We start from the raw sequence: 19,649 nt of genomic DNA, 5'->3' as shown, positions 1-19,649 counted from the left end.
TGCTGCAGGAACCTCGAGTTCCTCCCCGAAGGAGGAATTCCTCCTGGAATTCCACCTGGCTCAGGTGTGGGGCACGGGAGGGGCTCAGGATTCTTTCAGGTTTGTTGTGTGGAGCGCCCATGGAGCGTGGCTGGGATTGGAGCGAGCTGGAGCCAGGGCTCAGGGTGGGTATTGGGGAATTCCTTCCTGGAATGTGCTGTCAGCCCTGTCCCCGCTGCCAGGGCGGGGCTGGAGTCCCCATCCCTGGGGGATTCCAGAGCCCTGTGGATGTGGCACCTGGGGACACGGGGCGGTGCTGGGGGTGGTTGGAATGATGAGCTCAGAGGGATTTTCCAGAGCAATTCCACGATTCTCTCGCTGCTCACTCTGCACAGCGGGAGGGTCGGGGTTGGTGCTGCATTCCTGAGGATTTGGGGAAAATCAGCAGCTGAGCAGGGGAGAGACCTCAAAACAACAGGGGGAAGGGAAGGGAAGGGAAGGGAAGGGAAGGGAAGGGAAGGGAAGGGAAGGGAAGGGAAGGGAAGGGAAGGGAAGGGAAGGAAGGGAAGGGAAGGGAAGGGAAGGGAAGGGAAGGGAAGGGAAGGGAAGGACCTGGCTCCATCAGTGCCTGGGAACTCTGACATTCCCCCCTGCCCCTTGCCCTGATCCCCGCTCCTCCTGCAGCTCCTCTTCCCCATCCCTCCCACCTTTCAGCACTCAGCCCTTTTCCTTCCCAGCTCCCTCTTCTCTCTCCATCCAATCCTTTTCCTTCAAGAAAATTAACTCCCCTTAAGCCGCTGTAAATGACTCTGCTGCTCCCTCAGAAGAGTTTCCTTAGCTCTAATCCCGGTTTATTTTTCCTCTGGCTGGATGGAGGCCCTGTGGAGCTCGGCTCCTGTCTGGAGGATCCCATTAACCCTGGATGGCTCAGGAGGGGGATGTTTGCTGTCCCCTGGGAAAGGGGATCCATCCCGGGACAGGCAGCCCGGACCAGCTGGGGAGAACTGGGCTGGAAATTGCCAAAACAGAGGATTTAAAGCCCTTATTCCCGCTGAGCCCCCGTGCCTGACTCCGTCGGGTCTGGGCCTGCCTCAGCTGGGGACTGAGGGCAGTAATTCCCGTCCCTGCAGGCTGGGATTGTTCTGAGCTCGAGTTTCGCTGCCCAGCACAAGTTTTCCCCAAATCTGGCTTTACAGATGGGAGCTGACAAAGGAACGTTCCTGTGCCCGTGTCCCGGAGCCAGCCCGGCCCCGCACCCAGCTGTCCCCTGTGGGGAGGGGTCCTGGGACCCCCAAACCCCCCCATGGCCTGGGGGGACCCTGCACGGGCCCCAGAGCTGCTCCCGCTGCTCTCCTCAGGAAGAATTTTGAGGAAATCCGTTTATTCCTAATCAGATCGGAGTAGGGCAATGAGAAATAAACCCAAACTCTTAAATCACTTTCCCCCCACCCCTCCTGTCTCCCCGGGCTCAGTTTCCCTCAGGATTCTCCATCTCCTGCTTCCCAGTGGTGCAGGGAGCAGGGAATGGGGCTGTGCTCCGTCCATCGCACATTTTCTGTGCCTGGCTGCGCCCCCCACGCTCCCCCCTGCTCTGGGGTCCCTCCCCCGGGAGGAAAATCCCCCGGGAGGAAAATCCCCCAGGAGCTTCTCCCGCTGGATTCCTTCCCTCGGGCTGCGGCTCCTCGGAGCTGCTCCAGTGTGGGCTCCTCGTGGGGTCCCCAGTCCTGCCTGGACCCTGCTCCAGTGGGGGATTCCGTGGGGCCAGACCTCCTTTGGGGGGTTCCTGTGGGGCCAGACCTCCTTTGGGGGGGGTTCCGTGGGGCCAGACCTCCTTTGGGGGGATTCCGTGGGGCCAGACCTCCTTTGGGGGGTTCCTGTGAGGTCAAACTTCCTTCAGGGGCTTTCCATGGGGTCTGATCTCCTTCAGGGGCTTTCCTTGGCTTCAGTCTCCTTCAGGGGCTTCCTGTGGGGCCAGACCTCCTTCGGGGGCTTTCATTGGGGTCTGATGCCCTTCAGGGGCTTTCCTTGGAATTCAATCTCCTTTGGGGGCTTCCTATGGGGCCAGACCTCCTTCGGGGGCTTTCATTGGGGTCTGATGCCCTTCTGGGGCTTTCCTTGGAATTCAATCTCCTTTGGGGGCTTCCTATGGGGCCAAACTTCCCTCAGGGGATTCCCATGGGGTCTGACCTCCTTCAGGGGATTCCCATGGGGTCTGACCTCCTTCAGGGGATTCCCTTGGGGTTCAATCTCCTTCAAGGGATTCCTGTGGGGTCACACCTCCTTCAGGGGCTTCCTTTGGGAAGCTCCATCAGGAGCTTCCATTGGGTCTGATCTCCTTCAGGGGCTTCCTTTGGGGTCTGACCTCCATCAGGGGCTTCCTTTGGGGTCTGACCTCCATCAGGGGCTTTCCTTGGCTTCAGTCTCCTTCAGGGGATTCCCTTGGGGTCACAGCCTCCAGGATCTCCTCACAGGAGCCACCCCTGGAGTCCCCCCCACCCAACCCCACTTTCTGGATGAGCTCACACCATGGCTGGGGTTTTTTTTTCCCCCACCCAAATTAAAAAAAAAAAAAAAACACAAAAAATTGGAAAAAACCCATCATTTTTGACTGTGGAAACAACCCCCCCCCCCACCCCTCCTTCCCCAAAGCAGGGAAGCACAAGTTGTCAGTCGGGGATGGATCTGGTGGGATTGCTATCAGCCAAAGCATTGATATTCTTCCTGGGATTCAACCAAAAAAGTGATAGTCTTATGTCACTCCAAATGTGGTTTGAGATAAACAGATTCTCTCCCCTCTGTTGTTACCAAACACTCCGCGTGTCAACACCGGGGGCTGCGGCAGTGATCTGGCTCGGGATGCCGGCAGGGAGGGAGGGGGCTCCCCCCGAGGCGGGGACTTGGGGCAGCGCCCAGAGCCGGGGCAGATCCCCGGGATGGAGCCTCTGGGGAAGGAGGAGCGGCCGCCCGGAGCTTTTGGCAGCGCCGGGTTTGTGTTTAGGGGCTCGGTTCTCCTTTGAAGACGGAGCTGGGGAGAAAGAAACCGCTCGGAGTGAAGGCGGAGTTTGGGATCAGGGACAGCTCCAGGGATGTTCCTGCAGAGCTGTGGGGTCGGGACAGGCTGGAGCCACCTCGAGTGACAGCCCGGGACCCCAGGAGTGGTGGGAGCCAGGAGGGAGCAGGGTGTGCTCCTGCAAGGATCCTGGCTCCTCATCCCCCTGCCCTGTGTCCCTGTCCCTGTCCCTGTCCCTGTGTCCCTGTCCCTGTCCCTGTCCCTGTCCCTGTGTCCCTGTCCCTGTCCCTGTGTCTCTGTGTCCCTGTCCCTGTCCCTGTCCCTGTCCCTGTGTCCCTGTGTCCCTGTCCCTGTCCCTGTGTCCCTGTGTCCCTGTGTCCCTGTGTCCCTGTCCCTGTGTCCCTGTCCCTGTGTCCCTGTGTCCCTGTCCCTGTCCCTGTGTCCCTGTGTCCCTGTCCCTGTCCCTGTGTCCCTGTCCCTGTGTCCCTGTGTCCCTGTCCCTGTCCCTGTGTCCCTGTGTCCCTGTCCCTGTGTCCCTGTCCCTGTGTCCCTGTGTCCCTGTCCCTGTCCCTGTGTCCCTGTCCCTGTCCCTGTGTCCCTGTGTCCCTGTCCCTGTCCCTGTGTCCCTGTGTCCCTGTGTCCCTGTCCCTGTGTCCCTGTCCCTGTGTCCCTGTGTCCCTGTCCCTGTCCCTGTGTCCCTGTGTCCCTGTCCCTGTCCCTGTGTCCCTGTCCCTGTGTCTCTGTGTCCCTGTCCCTGTGTCCCTGTGTCCCTGTGTCCCTGTGTCCCTGTGTCCCTGTCCCTGTGTCCCTGTGTCCCTGTGTCCCTGTGTCCCTGTCCCTGTCCCTGTGTCCCTGTGTCCCTGTGTCCGTGTCCCTGTCCCTGTCCCTGTGTCCCTGTCCCTGTCCCTGTGTCCCTGTGTCCCTGTCCCTGTCCCTGTGTCCCTGTCCCTGTGTCCCTGTGTCCCTATGTCCCTGTGTCCCTGTGTCCCTGTGTCCCTGTGTCCCTATGTCCCTGTGTCCCTGTCCCTGTGTCCCTGTCCCTGTCCCTGTGTCCCTGTGTCCCTGTCCCTGTCCCTGTGTCCCTGTCCCTGTGTCCCTGTGTCCCTATGTCCCTGTGTCCCTGTGTCCCTGTGTCCCTGTCTCTGTCCCTGTGTCCCTGTCCCTGTGTCCCTGTCCCTGTCCCTGTCCCTGTCCCTGTCCCCGTCCCCGCTGGGAATCCCAGCACAGCAGGGAGTTGCTGCTGGGGCTGTCACTTGAGGCAGCACCAACAGCTGGATTTTAGCAAAATCTCTGAGGGAAAACGAACAGAAATGATAAAATACCATTTCCCCGCTCTCTTCTGTCCCACTTTTCAGCCTTCAGACACGGCTCCTTTTCCATCCCTTTCCCACCCGGAGCTGCAGGAGGTTTGGGATTCACCGGAGGGGATCAGTGCCGAATTAACCCAAAATCAGAAACGGCTTTTGCAGAGAATGATCAGCTCTGTGCCCACCAGGCAGAGCAGCAGCGTTTCCACAGCGAAGTGGGACATTCACAGCTTTCCCTGGGGAGCAGAAAGAAGGCACTTTTCTTTTCCAGGTGTATTTTTTAATTCCCGCTTAGATGGAGGGATTAAATGGAAATCCTGACCTGCTCTGTCTCCCGCTGCCTTTGCTTCTCCTCCACCAGCCCTTCCCTGCTCAGCCGCCTCTCCCTCTGTTCGCTGTCGCTGTGCTCTTCCTCCGGGAATTGATCCTAATCCTCCAAACAATTTCACCGGCATTTCAAGGTCCAGACACTTCTTATCCCGCTAATCTGGGGAAGAGAATTCCGCAGGCGGCTCCGCGTGCCCCCGGTGCCCCCAGCCCCGCACGACCTTGGCTTTATCCCCACAAATCGTTATCACCGCCGGGTCCCTGCTCTGGATTCGGCTGCTCCAAAGGTCGGGGGGACCGCGGGGCTCTCAGCAAAGCAGGAATCTGCAATTCCACAAGGAAACAGAGTCCTGGAATGGGTGGGGTTGGGAAAGAGCTCGGAGACCATCGAGTCCAACCACCCCCAGCACCGCCAGGGCCACAACTGACCCCTGTCCCCAAGTGCCACACGCACAGGGCTCTGAAATCCCCCCAGGGATGGAGACTCCAAACCTCCCTGGGCAGTGAAGGAAATTCCCAAAATCCACCCTGAGCCTCCCCTGGCCCAGGCTGAGGCCGTTCCCTCTCCTCCTGTCCCTGTTCCCTGGGATAAGATCCCAAATTCCCCCCGGCTGTCCCCTCCTGTCAGGGACTGGTGCAGAGCCACAAGGTCCCACTGAGCCTCCTTTTCTCCAGGCTCAGCCCCTTCCCAGCTCCCTCAGGAATTCTCCAGCCCCTTCCCAGCTCCCTCAGGAATTCTCCAGCCCTTTCCCAGCTCCCTCAGGAATTCTCCAGCCCTTTCCCAGCTCCCTCAGGAATTCTCCAGCCCCTTCCCAGCTCCCTCAGGAATTCTCCAGCCCCTTCCCAGCTCCCTCAGGAATTCTCCAGCCCTTTCCCAACTCCCTCAGGAATTCTCCAGCCCTTTCCCAGCTCCCTCAGGAATTCTCCAGCCCCTTCCCAGCTCCCTCAGGAATTCTCCAGCCCCTTCCCAGTTCCCTCAGGAATTCTCCAGCCCTTTCCCAGCTCCCTCAGGAATTCTCCAGCCCTTCCCAGCTCCCTTCCCTTCCCTGGACACGCTCCAGCCCCTCCATGTCCCTCTTGTCACAGATGTCGTAGGGATGACAATTTAATAACATTTGGGGTTGTTTCTCAGAAGTGTTTCGGCATTTACCTTTCCGTGTTTTATCATTTGCTCAGTTTATTACGCAATTAAGGCAAAACTCTTCTTTCCATGTCCCCTTCACCAGGAGCCCCCTCACTCCACATTCCCCCCATTCCCCGCTAGCTCCCGCGGCTCCCCGACGGGACTACATTTCCCATGGTGCCCCGCGGGCAGAGCGCTTCCCATTGGCTGGCGGAGCCGGCGCGGCCCCGCCCCAGGCAGAGGCCGGGGGACTCCATGTCCCGGCGTGCCCCGCGGCAGCTGCGGTTGGCCGCAGCCAATCAGCGCGGGCCCGGCCGAGGGGCGGGGCCCGGCGGCGGGGGAGGCTGTTTAAAGTGGCGCTTGCGGGATGGCGGAGCCGGCGGACTATCCTCCGTTCCAGCTGGGAAAGCCCCGCTTCGAGCAGGTACTGCCGGCGGCGGGAGGCGGTGGAGGGCACACCGAGAGCGGCGGCGGGAGCCGCCCCCGCCCCGCGCCCGGCATCGCTCCCCCCCACCCCGGGAACGGAGCCCCCCGCTCCCGGCTCCCCTTCGCCCCGCCCCCTGCGCAGCGCCGCGTGCTGATTGGCCCATGCACGCCGCGCCATTGGCCGGATGAGCTGTCACTCAGAGCCGCCGCCCCCTGCCCGCGGCGGGTCCCTGCGCGCCCCTGTGGCGCGGGGCGCAGCGCCGCGGGCGGGGGGCCCCAGGGTCACGGGTTCGAGCCCCGCGGGAGCTCCCGGGGCGGCGGGGTCCCGCTGTCGCTCCCGGTGTCGCGTGGCGCGGGCTCGTCCATCCCTCGAAGGGCCGGTGCGAGAGAACGGGCTGTGCCCAAGGTGGTTGGCAAGGGAATTCTGCGATGGAGGTGCGGGGTGGGCGGCAGGGATGCTCCAGGTGGGCGCTTTGCCAACCTCACCAAGCAAGGTCCAGCTGTGGTGCCAATGGATTGAGGGTTGGGTTGTGATCACCCAGGATGATGTACAGGGCTGGAGACAGTGAGATATCAGAGGAGTTGTCTCCTCCACACCTGATATTTAGGGATGGGAAGAGCAGCCCGTGGTCAGGCCGCACACCTGTACCTGCAGGAGCAGGGGGACGGGGCTCCTCCCTGCTGCCACCACCCAGGGGGCATCACCAGAGACCGCTGCTTGTGCTTGTGGAACCATTTAGGCTGATGAAAACGCTCCTTCAGCCCCTCCTGAGCTGGGCAGGCCCTGACCTCCTGGAGGAGCTGCTCCTTAACTGGGGTGTGTGAGTGTGTCCCAGCATTGGGACAATCCCCAAGGAGACCATTCCCACTACCCACAACAATCCAGAACCCCTCTTTAGCCCCCTCTGACTCGATCCCAACCACCCTTGGGATGAGCTGTGGATTTCCCACAGGAGCCATTCCATGGGGGAATCTCCTCCCTTGACCCAGCCACCCTTGGGAAGAGCTGTGGATTTCCCAGAGGAGCCATTCCATGGAGGATCTCCCTTGACCCAACCACCCTTGGGATGAGCTGTGGATTTCCCACAGGAGCCATTCCATGGAGGATCTCCTGCCTTGACCCAGCCACCCTTGGGATGAGCTGTGGATTTCCCACAGGAGCCATTCCATGGAGGATCTCCTGCCTTGACCCAGCCACCCTTGGGATGAGCTGTGGATTTCCCACAGGAGCCATTCCATGGGGGAATCTCCTGTCTCCTCCCTTGACCCAACAGTCCTTAGGATGAGCTGTGGATTTCCCACAGGAGCCATTCCATGGAGGATCTCCTCCCTTGACCCAACAGTCCTTAGGATGAGCTGTGGATTTCCCACAGGAGCCATTCCATGGGGGAATCTCCTGTCTCCTCCCTTGACCCAACAGTCCTTAGGACGAGCTGTGGATTTCCCACAGGAGTCATTCCATGGAGGATCTCTCTCCTGCCTCCTCCCACAGCCCATATCCCTGCGGGCTTTGGAGCAGCCTGGGACACTGGAGGTGTCCCTGCCCTTGGGAATGGGAAGGGATTTGAGGTCCCCTCCAACCCCCCAGTGCAGGGGGACACGGGACATGTCCACAGGGAGGGGGTGACTCCCCTGGGAACGGGAGGGATGCTCCAGCTGGGCAGAGAGGGAGCTTTTAATGAGGAGGAGGAGGAGGAGAAGACGCTTCTCTCTCGCTCCTGGGCACCACAGCCGATTGCAGGCACGCTTGGCAGCGCCTCAGGCACGGGATCGGAGCGTTCTGTTCATTAAGGAGCGACTGGCACTCGTGGCGGCGTGGAGGAGATGTTCCAGGGGCTGTGGCAGGAGGCTCCGGGCCATGGGAGGCTGCTGGGCCCGGAGTGAGGGGAGGGAGAGCCCTTGGGAGGAATGGATTCTTTGGGAATGCTTTGCCAAGGGGCCACTCCGGGCACGGTAGATCATCCCCCTCTCTGCTTTAGGGGTTTTATCCCTTTCCTGGGAGCTGCGGGAGGGGCTGTGGTGCTGCTGTCCCGTTGGCTTCATCCCACATTCCCTGGTTTCTCATCCCAGCTCAGACTGATCCATGGAGATCCCAGCTTCTCCATCCCAGCTCAGACTGATCCATGGAGATCCCAGCTTCTCCATCCCAGCTCAGACTGATCCATGGAGATCCCAGCCCTCCATCCCAGCTCAGTCTGATCCATGGAGATCCCGGCTCCTCCATCCCAGCTCAGACTGATCCATGGAGATCCCAGCCCTCCATCCCAGCTCAGACTGATCCATGGAGATCCCGGCTCCTCCATCCCAGCTCAGACTGATCCATGAGATCCCAGCCCCTCCATCCCAGCTCAGACTGATCCATGGAGATCCCAGCTCAGTCTGATCCATGGAGATCCCAGCTCAGACTGATCCATGGAGATCCCAATCCCTCCATCCCAGCTCACACTGATCCATGAGATCCCAGCCCCTCCATCCCAGCTCAGTCTGATCCATGGAGATCCTGGCTCCTTCATCCCAGCTCAGACTGATCCATGGAGATCCCAGCTCAGACTGATCCATGGAGATCCCAGCTCAGACTGATCCATGAGATCCCAGCCCCTCCATCCCAGCCCAGAATCTTCCAGTTCTTTATTTCCCCCTTCTTGACCTTGGTTTTTCCTTCCGCACTCCAGTGCTGGAGATGAACCCAGCGCATTCCCAAGGGATCAGCGATTCCCCAAACCTTCCCTGCCAGGTGCTTTCCCCTCCTGCCTTTGCCTGTTCTTTCCGTGTCCTTCCCAGGTTTTGTAATCTCTTTGTGAGATCTCAGCCATAGCTGTCTGCTTGTTTTGGGCAGGATCAGCGAGCTGGGCTGGTTAAAATTCCGGCTGGATCCCCGTGGGATGCCAGCACTCCCGGGAAGTTCTCCAGGGCTGTGCCCAGGCACACCGGCCTGGAACTGGGGCTGGCACAGACCCAGGGCAGCCTTATCCCTGCGAGGAGAACAAGGAGAAGTTCTGTGCCCGGAACAAAAGCCTCGGGAGCAGAGCCAGCCCCCAGGGGTTTGGATGAGAGCGGAATTCCCTTCCCTGGCAGGATTTGGGGCGGCAGGAGGGGCAGCCGCAGCCCTGGGCCCCTCTGGGGTTCCGAACCGCCCTTTCCCTGCCTGCCTGTGCAGCTGCCCTGCTCTCCCTCCTCTCCTCTTATGCCGAGTCACCTTTTCCCAGCTCCCTGCCGGAAAGGCTCCGTCTCCCGCTGGAAACGGGGCTATTTTTAGGTGAAAGAAGAAATGAGGACGTTGGGTTTGGAATGTGTGATGAGGACTTAATTTTCTGACAAGTTGAGCTAAATTGTTAGAAATACTCTTTTTTTTTTTTTTTTCCCCTGTTTCCTGCTTTCCTGCTTTTATTCCTTGTCCTTTGAGGCTTTTGCTGCGTGCTCCCTCTCCCAAAGCCTGCTGTGTGTTCCCAGTGCTCCGGGGTGGGTGCCGGCAGCCCAGACATTTATCCTGGGCAAAATCCAGTGGGGAGGTGTCCCTGCCCATGGCAGGGGTGGCACTGGATGAGCTTTCAGGTCCCTTCCCACCCAAACCATTCCGGATTCCATGTCCAGGATCACCTGGCAGGGAGATAACGACGCAGGAGATGCCTCGGCTGCTGCTCGGTGTGAGGTTATTGTTCAAGAAATGGGGTCAAACTCCTCTCTCCTGCAGGGATGTCACTGTGGAGAAGGGACTGGCTTGAAAGGGGGGAGAAGGATCATGGAATCCCAGCCGGGGTTGGGTTGGGAAGGATCTTAAATCCCATCCAGAGTCACCCCATCCATGGGCAGGGACACCTCCACTGTCCCAGGTGGATCCAACCTGGCCTGGGACACTGCCAGGGATCCACAGCAAAGCCGGGAATTCCAGAATTCCCAGCCCCTCCCCACCCTCCCAGACAGGAATTCCCAATGCCCAAGATCCCAGCCCAATCTCCCCTTTCCCAGTGGAAGCCATTCCCTGTGTCCTGTCCCTCCAGCCCTTGTCCCCAGTCCCTCTCCAGCTCTCCTGGAGCTCCTTTAGGGACTCTGAGGATTCCCCTGGATTTTTTCCCTTCTCCAGGGGAACATTCCCAGTTCTCCCAGCCTGGCTCCAGCCCTGGAGCTTCCTCTGGATGTATTCCAGCAGCTCCATGTCCTTCTGCTGTTGCCTTGGCTTTTTTATGTCCCCATCACTTAAGGCTGGGTTTAAAGGGGAATTTGTTCGTTTGTGTCTCATGTTTGGAGTTTTCCTGCTCCCGAGAGGTTCCTGAGCCCTGTCCTGGCCGTGTCCCTGCTGGTGGCCCTGAGCTGCAGCAGCTTCTCCCATTGCAATCCTGGCTCGTTACCTTTGGAAAACCAAATTAAAGCCATCCCAAAGGCTCCAGGTTTTAGCCCAAACTTGCCCCCAGATGACACAGAGCTGGCTGTGCCCTGTCACAGCCCCCTCGCTCAATGCCTTCAATTGTCTAAACTTTGTTTGCTTTAGCTCAAGTCTCGCCTAATTAATTTAAAGCTGACATGAGCCTGGTTTTGAGCTCAGCCCCACCCCAAGCCTGCGCGCTCTTTGCTCTGGTTTAGTTAAATCCTGTTGAAAACCGGGCTGTAATTAAAGTGGTGAGGTTTTCCGTGCCTCCCGCTCTTCCCAGAGCTGCTCCTTGGAATTCTTTTCCTCCTGGAGGTGATTAACACCTCGCTAATGACCTCTCCCCTTCTCTAGGATCCCTGGAGCCCACCAGGAGTTGTTTCCTTGCGGTTCTTGGGATCAGCTGGACCTTCAGGGCCCGGATCCCGAGCTGCAGTGCCCTGGAAGGGAATTAAATATTCCCAACCCCTTCGTCTTGCTGGCAGGCTGCTGAGGAGCGGTCCCAAAATAGCCCCGATTAATCACGGGAAATTTGTGATTTTCGGTTCTCTCCCGGTTTGCTCCGGCAGCTGCTCCGGGGATGAAAGGGGGAAGGAGCCTGGGGTGGATTTTTGGGAGCGGAAGGTCAAACCCGTGGGCATCTCCCGAGCTCCGTGCCTGGCACGGGGATGAGAGCAGGGCTGGAAAGGAGCCTAGGAGAGGGGAAACATCTCCAGCTCTCAGGGAAATCCGGGCTGGGGGACAGCGGGGGCACCGAGCTGTTCCTGGGTGCAGGGGACACATTCTCCCATCCCGTTTCCATCTCCTGACACCTCTGGGTTTGCTGGAGCCCGGAACCCTGGACTGGGATGGGATGGGATGGACTGGGATGGGATGGACCCCAAATCCCACCCAGAGCCACCAGCCATGGCAGGGACACCTCCACTGTCCCAGATGCTCCGACCCCAATGTCCAACCCGGCCTGGGGCACTGCCAGGGATCCAGGGACAGCCACAGCAAAATCTGGGAATTCTGGCCCAGCCCCTCCCCACCCTCCCAGGGAAGAACTTCCCCCGAATTTCTGAATTATTGGGAATTGCCGGGACTTTTGTTTTTGGTTTTTTTGGGCTTGTTGTTGTGTTTTGTTGTTGATGGCTGTTGTTTTTGTTTTTTGCCTTGTGTTTTGTAAGAAAACCACCAAAAAAAGTTGAATTGGAAAAAGTTTTTTTTTCAATTTTTTTGAATTGAAAAAAAAAAAAAAAATCCATTTTTTTGCATTGAAAAAATTCGTTTGGCTTCCACTCAGGAGATTAAACTGGGCAGCAGGGGATGCCCTGGATGATGGGAAGCCCAGCAGGGAGGCCGAGCTTCCACATCAGCTGAATGGGAAAACACGGAGAGACACGGCTGGAGTGCGGGGAACAACGGATGTGTGTTCTGCCGGAGCTGGGCTGGCTCCATGAGCCTGGTTCTGCTGAGCCCGGCTCTGTTTGAGCTCGGTTCTGCTGAGCCCGGCTCTGTTTGAGCGCGGTTCTGCCGAGCCCAGCTCTGTTTGAGCTCGGTTCTGCCTGAGCCTGGCTCTGAGCTTGGTTCTCCTGAGCCTGGCTCTGAGCTCAGTTCTGCTAAGCCCGTCTTTGTTTGAGCTCGGTTCTGCTGAGCCCGGCTTTGTTTGAGCTCAGTTCTCCTGAGCCTGGCTCTGAGCTCAGTTCTCCTGAGCCTGGCTCTGTTTGAGCTTGGTTCTCCTGAGCCCAACTCTGTTTGAGCTCGGTTCTGCTGAGCCTGGCTCTGAGCTCAGTTCTGCCTGAAGCCTGGCTCTGTTTGAGCTCGATTCTCCTGAGCCTGGCTCTGAGCTCAGTTCCCCTGAGCCCGGCTCTGTTTGAGCTCAGTTCTCCTAAGCCCAGCTCTGTCTGAGCTCGGTTCTGCTGAGCCTGGCTCTGTTTGAGGTGTTTCTCCTAAGCCCAGCTCTGTCTGAGCTCGGTTCTGCTGAGCCCGACTGTTTGAGCTCGGTTCTGCTGAGCCTGGCTCTGTTTGAGGTGTTTCTCCTAAGCCCAGCTCTGTCTGAGCTCGGTTCTGCTGAGCCTGGCTCTGTTTGAGCTCGGTTCTGCTGAGCCTGGCTCTGTTTGAGCTCGGTTCTGCTGAGTCCAGCTCTGTTTGAGGTGTTTCTCCTAAGCCCAGCTCTGTTTGAGCTCGGTTCTCCTAAGCCTGGCTCTGTCTGAGGTGGTTCTCACAGGGCACTCTTGCTGTGGGGAATGAGGTCCTGACTCAGATCTGAGTTAAACCAAACCAGGTCCAACCTGCTCAGGCTCAGACTCCCTGCTGGTTTCGGTGTTCTCTGACCACAGGATGGACGAGTTCAGGCGAAACAAATCCCTCATTTCTTCCTGCCCTGGCACAGAATTCCCAGATTTGCTGTTCCTGTCCCCTGGCAGTGCCCCAGGCCAGGCTGGACTCTGGGCTTGGAGCACAGAGGGCACAGCGGAGGCGTCCCTGCCATGCAGGCGTGGCACTGGGTGGGATTTAGGATCCCTCCATCCCAAACATTCCCAGATTTCAGGATTTGAGCTCTCCCATCTCCACAGCTGTGAGTCAGCACCCGCAATGGGCAGGAGGGGAGCAGGGAATGTGAGTCTGGGATAACATCGGGATGCGGCTGAGCTGCTCAAACCTGTCCCTAAGCTGGGCCTTGCTGAGCTGGGCCAGGCAGGAGCAGGGCAGGAGCTCAGTGCCAGCCAAACCCAGCCCTGGGATGTGGGACCAGCTTCCCGAGAGCCTGGGCAGCTGGGAAATGGGAGCTGGGAATTCTGCATGACAATTCTACCCTGCCCCTCCCTGGTCATTGTTGACTCCTTGCTCAAGTGGTGTAAAACACTGATCCTCCTTTTAATTCTGTTTAATTCTATTTAATTCTGTTTAATTCTGTTTAATGCTGCATTTCTCAGCGTGTCACGGTGCTGAAGGCAGTGGGGAAGTCAAGGCTGCTCAGATTTCAGATCCCCCCCGTCCTGCTGTTGTTTGAGGCTGTGATTCCGGCTGTTGTGTGCAGTGATTCCGACTGTTCTGCCGTGATTCTGGCTGTTGCATGCAGCGGTTCCAGCTGTTCCATGCAGCTATTCAGACTGTTGTGCGCAGTGATTCCGACTGTTGAGTAGTGATTCCGGCTGTTGTGCGCTGTCATTCTGACTGTTCTGCCATGATTCCGGCTGTTGTGCGCAGTGATCCCGACCATTGTGTGCAGTGATTCCGACTGTTGTGCGCAGTGATTCTGACTGTTCTGCCATGATTCCGGCTGTTGCCTGCAGTGGTTCTGATCCTGACCATTGTGTGCAGTGATTCCGGCTGTTGTGTGCAGTGATTCTGGCTGTTCTGCCATGATTCTGGCTGTTGCCTGCAGTGATTCCGACTGTTGTGTGCAGTGATTCTGACTGTTCTGCCATGATTCCGGCTGTTGCTTGCAGTGGTTCCAACTGTTGCTTGCAGTGGTTCCGACTGTTCTGCAGTGATTCCGACTGTTGCCTGCAGTGATTCTGGCTGTTGTGTGCTGTGGTTCCGACTGTTGCTTGCAGTGGTTCCGACTGTTGTGTGCAGTGATCCCGACTGTTGCTTGCAGTGGTTCCGACTGTTGCCTGCAGTGATTCTGGCTGTTGTGTGCTGTGGTTCTGACTGTTGCGTGCAGCGATTCCGACTGTTATGTGCCGTGATGCCGGCTGTTGTGTGCGGTGATTCTGACTGTTGAGCAGTGATTCTGGCTGTTGTGTGCTGTGATTCCAGCTGTTGTTTGAGGCCGTGATCCCGGCTGTTGCGTGCCGTGATCCCGGCTGTTGTGTTCAGTGATTCCAACTGTTGAGCAGTGATTCCAACTGTTGCGTGCTGTGATTCTGACTGTTGAGCAGTGATTCCGACTGTTCCTCTGTGATTCAAACTGTTGTGTGCAGCAATTCTGACTGTTATGTGCGGTGATTCCAACTGCTGAGCAGCAGCTCCCCTCGCTCTGGGGGCTCTGGGTGCGCCGGGTGCTCCGGGGGCTGTGGGATGAGCAGTGGGCTGGCTCAGGGGTGGCCGGGCTGAGTCAGGAATCGCTCACGTCCCCCCGCGCCCCTGGCAGCGGTGTTGGGGAGGGCGCTGGCGTCTGCCGGGATCCTCACGCCCAAAACGAGAGGGGAGGCGGGAAAATGTCAAGCTCGAAACATCTCGAAAGTAGCAGAGTTGGTGTTAATTGGAGCCATGCTCGTTAAAAACCGCTGTGCTTTTTTTTCCCCTGGAGTTGCGTGGGGCTGTTCCGTTCCATTTTGGAGGGGGTTCTTTTTATTTTTAGGGCGGGACGTGGAGGAATAACGGAGTTTAGCAGGGACAGGTTGCAGTGGGTGGCGGGCGGTGTCCCTTGGAGAGGGATTTCTGCTGGAATCAGGATCCCTGCACGAGCAGGGAAGCAGCAGCAGCAGCAGTTCTGGGAAGCGGTGCCAGCAGTGATGAAACGCTGCTCCATCCTTTATTTATAGCCCGTTCCTGCAGAACAAACCCAGCAGGAGATGGGCCACGTGCGGACGGAGGATTCCCCGCATCCCAGGGCTCCTTGGTGTCCCTGGCCACGGTCCCTGCTGCGCTCTGGGTTACGTGCAGAACCCACCCGGCCCAGAGGGCTGCACTGGGCTGCCCTGTGTCCTCTGGGCCTCTGGGGGTCTGGAATTCCATGCCCCTGGATCATGGAATCCAGCTGATGCTGGGCTGATGGTGCTCACATATCCCAAGGGCTCCCAATCCTTCGGTGTTTCATGGTGCTTGGAGTTGGTAGAAATCCCACTGATATTTTTATTTTCGCTGTCTAAATACTGTGTCTCCTTTTCTCTGGAGCTGCCCATGACCTTCCCCTCCTGTGTCACAGATCCTTTCCCCTTCTTCCAGACTTTTCCTGGCTCTGGAAGTGCCCAGGGCCATCTTGGGTGGAGCAGCCCAAGGTCTGGTTGGGCTCGTTCTTGGTGGCACATTGGGAAAAACTCAGGCTGGGCGTGTTTTTGCAGAGATGACTCAATGGAAAAGCTGCTGAAGAGGGTTTTGGTGGGAGCAGGAGGAGAGATCCTGGAGTGGTTTGGGTTTCCTATCCCAAATTACCAGTAAAGACCTCCTGCATTATTTATTTTCACTCGCTGCTTCATTCTGCAAAGGAAATAAACCCTGAAAGGTGATTTCTCACTGAACGTGGTTTTTATTTTATTTTAGTTTAATTTTTTTTTTTTTTGTCTCCTGTTTTCCAGACTTCATTTTATGGCAGATTCAGGCACTTCTTGGACATCATCGACCCCCGCACTCTCTTTGTGACTGAGGTAACGTGTGCACACCTGTGTTTTGGAAAGGACTGGTTATTAGGCAGCTGGAGATTAGAAACAATCTCTCCTGTGGGCAGCACAAGTAATGAAGCCGTGTTTCCAGTGGCTTTGTGTCTCACAGGTGATTGATCGAGTGCTGTTAAATCTGGAACAGAAACTTGCCGTGCTCCCGGCACCAGTGAATGCACAGCTCCCTCTGCCAGCTGGGGAGGCCCTGAACTGCATTTTGGCAAAACTGCCACGGGTTTTGTCCTCTCAGGAGGAAAATTCCTACGGGTGTGCTTGGCAAAAATGCGGATGAGGGGATGGGAGAGCAAATTTCAGCTCCGTGGAGGAGTGAACGGGGTGGGCTGTGGTGCAGGTCTGCAGGGACTGCGCTCCAGAAGATCTTTGCTGTAATTTTTCCTCAGTTGTTGCCTTGTTTGTAGCAGGATTTGGGGATCCTGCCCTTTATTTCCATTTGGTGTTGTCCAGCTCTACCGCAGCTCTTTGCTTCCGTCACGTAATGACCGAGGCTGATGGGGAACCCTCGGGGAGGAACAGTTCTGCTCCTGGTCTGGAATTCTGCTATTTGGCCAGAAAACATTGGATTTGCAGGGAAAGGCAGCTACTTTTTCTGGGTTTTTAATTTTTTTTTCCCCAAAATCCATGCTGAGCCTACCCTGTCCCAGGCTGAGGCCGTTCCCTCTGCTCCTGTCCCTGTTCCCTGGGATAAGATCCCAAATTCCCCCCGGCTGTCCCCTCCTGTCAGGGACTGGTGCAGAGCCACAAGGTCCCACTGAGCCTCCTTTTCTCCAGGCTCAGCCCTTTCCCAGCTCCCTCAGGAATTCTCCAGCCCCTTCCCAGCTCCCTCAGGAATTCTCCAGCCCTTTCCCAGCTCCCTCAGGAATTCTCCAGCCTCTTCCCAACTCCCTCAGCCCCTCCTGGAGCTCCAGACCCTTCCCAGCACATTTTAATTCCCTGGAGGGAATTTTCCTGCTCGTGGCTCTCCATGGATTGCACAGGGATGTTGGGTGAGCTCTGAGCTCAGTTCCTGCTCTGAACCCCATGGCTCCACCACACACTTCTCCACCTTCCCGTGGTCACCTTTTCAAACCTTCCTGGGATTTTTGGGAGGTTGGAAAGGGCGTGGATTCAGAGGGATCAGCTGCTGTAACTTCATTTTTCCAGACAGCTTTCGATGAGGTTCTTTCAAGAAGGTGAAACCCAGGGGAACGAAAAGAACGAAGTCTGAGTTGGCCCAGTTTTATCCTGGGTCAAAATTGAGCAGTTTTGGGTTCCTGAGTGAAGCTCAGCCGAGCAGGGGGAGGTTTGGTGTCCATCTCTGGGGCTGGGAAGGACAGGGCTGAACTAGAGGGGCTTTCCAGGGAGGGAAATGCTCTCTGGAATTCCCTCTGGGAGCTGGCAGGGACATCTCAGGAGACCTGCAGCATCTCTGATGATGTCCCCATGAGTTCTCTTTCCCTGCAGAATTCTGTTGGCAAAATAATCACCGGGGTCACTTCTTGGGACACAAAATCTGCTCCTTGCTTGTCTGTGTTTACAGTAATTGGGGCGTGCAGGCGCAGAACTCCAAGGTTTTTTTGGTTTTTTGCTTTCCTTTGATGACTGAGGGCAGAAATGAGAAGCTAGGAAGGGTTTGCCGAGCTCCCTCAGGGAGCTCCTTCCCACTGACAGATGGCTGCATCTCCCAGGCCCGGGGCTCCCAGGGAACAAACAAATCCCTGTTTGGCTTGGAGGAGCTCGTTGGCAAACGGAGGGCGGGAAAAAAGAGTAGACAAACGAGTGTCTGATGGGAGTGGAGGTGAATCCCGCGGAAAGGTGCTGGGAAACGTGGAAATACTGGATGTTCCTCCGTCCTTTTTGGGATGGCTGTGTGCTCCACCGTGCCGTCCCGCTGGTGGCCGTGTTTTGAGGAGGGATGGAGGGATCTCTCCCAGTGGGGAACTGAGGATGCTGAGGATACTCAGCGACACTCGTCCCTCCCTCGTTTATTGTTCAACAAAGCAGATTCTTAGCCCAGTTAGAAACTTCCTTGTGCTTTAGAGGAAGGAATCCTCGGGGCTGGGCTCTGCTGTAGCTGTGCTTTTACCTTCTGGGGGGACAATTGCCCCCCTCACATTGGGCGCCTGAGGGCAGAGGGGCTCAAACGCGGCCCTGGGGCCGAAGCCACCTCTGAAGAGGAGCTTTGGCGGCTGCTAATTCCTCTCATTGCTGCTCCTCTAATGAAATCATCTCTTGGCAGCTGGGAATTTTGCAAACTTCTCGGGGGAAGTGGGAAATGTGTCATTGCAGGGGTCACCCAGCGCCGTCCCCGACCCGCGCCGTCCCCGACCCGCGCCGTCCCCTCAGGGAGGGCAGGCCCTGCCCTGCAGGCCGGGAGGGTGAAACGATCCCAGTAAAAAGCTTTTAATTGCCCCGTAATTAAGGTCCATCGGGGGCAGCAGATATTTTGATGAGGTGAACTCGCTGGTAACGCTCTGCGGGAAGCTTTTCCTGCGGGAAGAGCTGGTGAGGATTCCAAGTGAAATCAGAACTCGGGAGAGCTCCGACGGGGCCGCCTTTGCTTTTTTACCCCATTGTTCAGAGCCCGGATCCGCGGAGCATCTTGCATTCCCATATTTGGGTTTAAAATGGAAGCGGGATTAGAATGTATGTTATTTATACGAACCATACCTTCTTCCTCGGCAGATTGACTGTCTGTGTTTATTCGGTGTCACATCTGCCGGCTCCGCTCGAACAAAAAAAAAAAAAAAAAAAAAAGTTTCTGGCTCCCGTTGTCTGTCGCTGTGGAGCCGATACAATGGGGCCAGCTGGAGTCGAGTCTGCCGTGTGTGTCGTCCCGGGGAGCGGGGACACCGAACCCCAGCCTGGGCTGCGGCTGCTGGCAGGGCACAGCTGGATCTCCGCGCCCACGGCTGCCGCTGGTGGCCGCGGGACCCTGGCGTGAAGGTGGAACCCACGGAGCTCAGGGCACACGGAGAGCGTCCCCAAAATCCCGGAGTGAGCCCCGGGCTGTCCCCAGAGCCCCGTCCCGTCCCGGATCTCCTCGCTGAGCCCGTGTGGGTTTTGTGGCAGGAGTGTTTGCGGCGCTGCTGGCACCGGCGTTTCCCCGGCTCCGAGTGGCACGCGTGGGGCTCTGCAGGCTGCTCCCAGCCGTGTGCGGCTCCCGGTGGGATCCGAGAGGAGGCGAGGCGGGGATCTGCCAGGCAGACACAGCCCTGCAGCCACGGGGACGAGGTGGAAGCTCAGGGAAGGAGCTCGGGGCTCTGGCGCGGGCTGCAGGTGTCTATGGGACCCGGCTCTGAGGATGGGCTCATCTCCTGCTGGGGCTGTTCTTTCTCCTGCTGAGCACCAGCCTGGAGAAAAGGGGGATCAGTGGGACCTTGTGGCTCTGCACAAGTCCCTGACAGGAGGGGACAGCCGGAGGGGTTGGGTTCTGCTCCCAGGGAACAGGGACAGGAGGAGAGGGAACGGCTCGGGGTGGACAGCAGCAGGAATTTCCTCATGGGAAGGATGTTCAGTGCCCAGGGAGGTTTGGAGTGCCCATCCCTGGGAGGATTTCAGAGCCCTGTGCATGTGGCACTTGGGGACACGGGGCAGTGGTGGCCCTGGCGGTGCTGGGATGGTTGGAATGGTCTCAGAGGGATTTTCCAGCCTGAGCAGTTCTGGGGCTCTGTTGTTCTGTCGCTCACACCCATCAGGGCCAGGGGTGGGTGCAGCAGCTGCGGGGTTTGTTCCGTGCTCTCCCTCTCCAGAAGGTTCCTTCAGGTGCTCTCCTGGCCCCTGGTGACTCCAGTGACCTCAGGAGCCC

General features: G+C 57.8%; 1 protein-coding gene across 1 annotated transcript in view; it reads left to right on the top strand.

Moving 5' to 3' along the window:
- Positions 1–6,054: 6,054 nt before the first annotated feature.
- The window catches only part of SFXN5 (sideroflexin 5), a 28,021-nt gene continuing 14,426 nt past the window's right edge, over positions 6,055–19,649 (top strand). The window contains exons 1-2 of the mRNA XM_040064120.1: positions 6,055–6,170; positions 15,764–15,832. Of these exons, the coding sequence (XP_039920054.1) occupies positions 6,114–6,170; positions 15,764–15,832 (126 nt within the window). The 5' untranslated portion in view covers positions 6,055–6,113. The remainder of the gene's footprint in view (positions 6,171–15,763; positions 15,833–19,649) is intronic.

Source organism: Hirundo rustica, chromosome 5 (genome assembly GCF_015227805.2).
Source record: "Hirundo rustica isolate bHirRus1 chromosome 5, bHirRus1.pri.v3, whole genome shotgun sequence".
NCBI lineage: Eukaryota > Metazoa > Chordata > Aves > Passeriformes > Hirundinidae > Hirundo > Hirundo rustica.
This window is presented reverse-complemented; position numbering and strand designations above follow the sequence as displayed.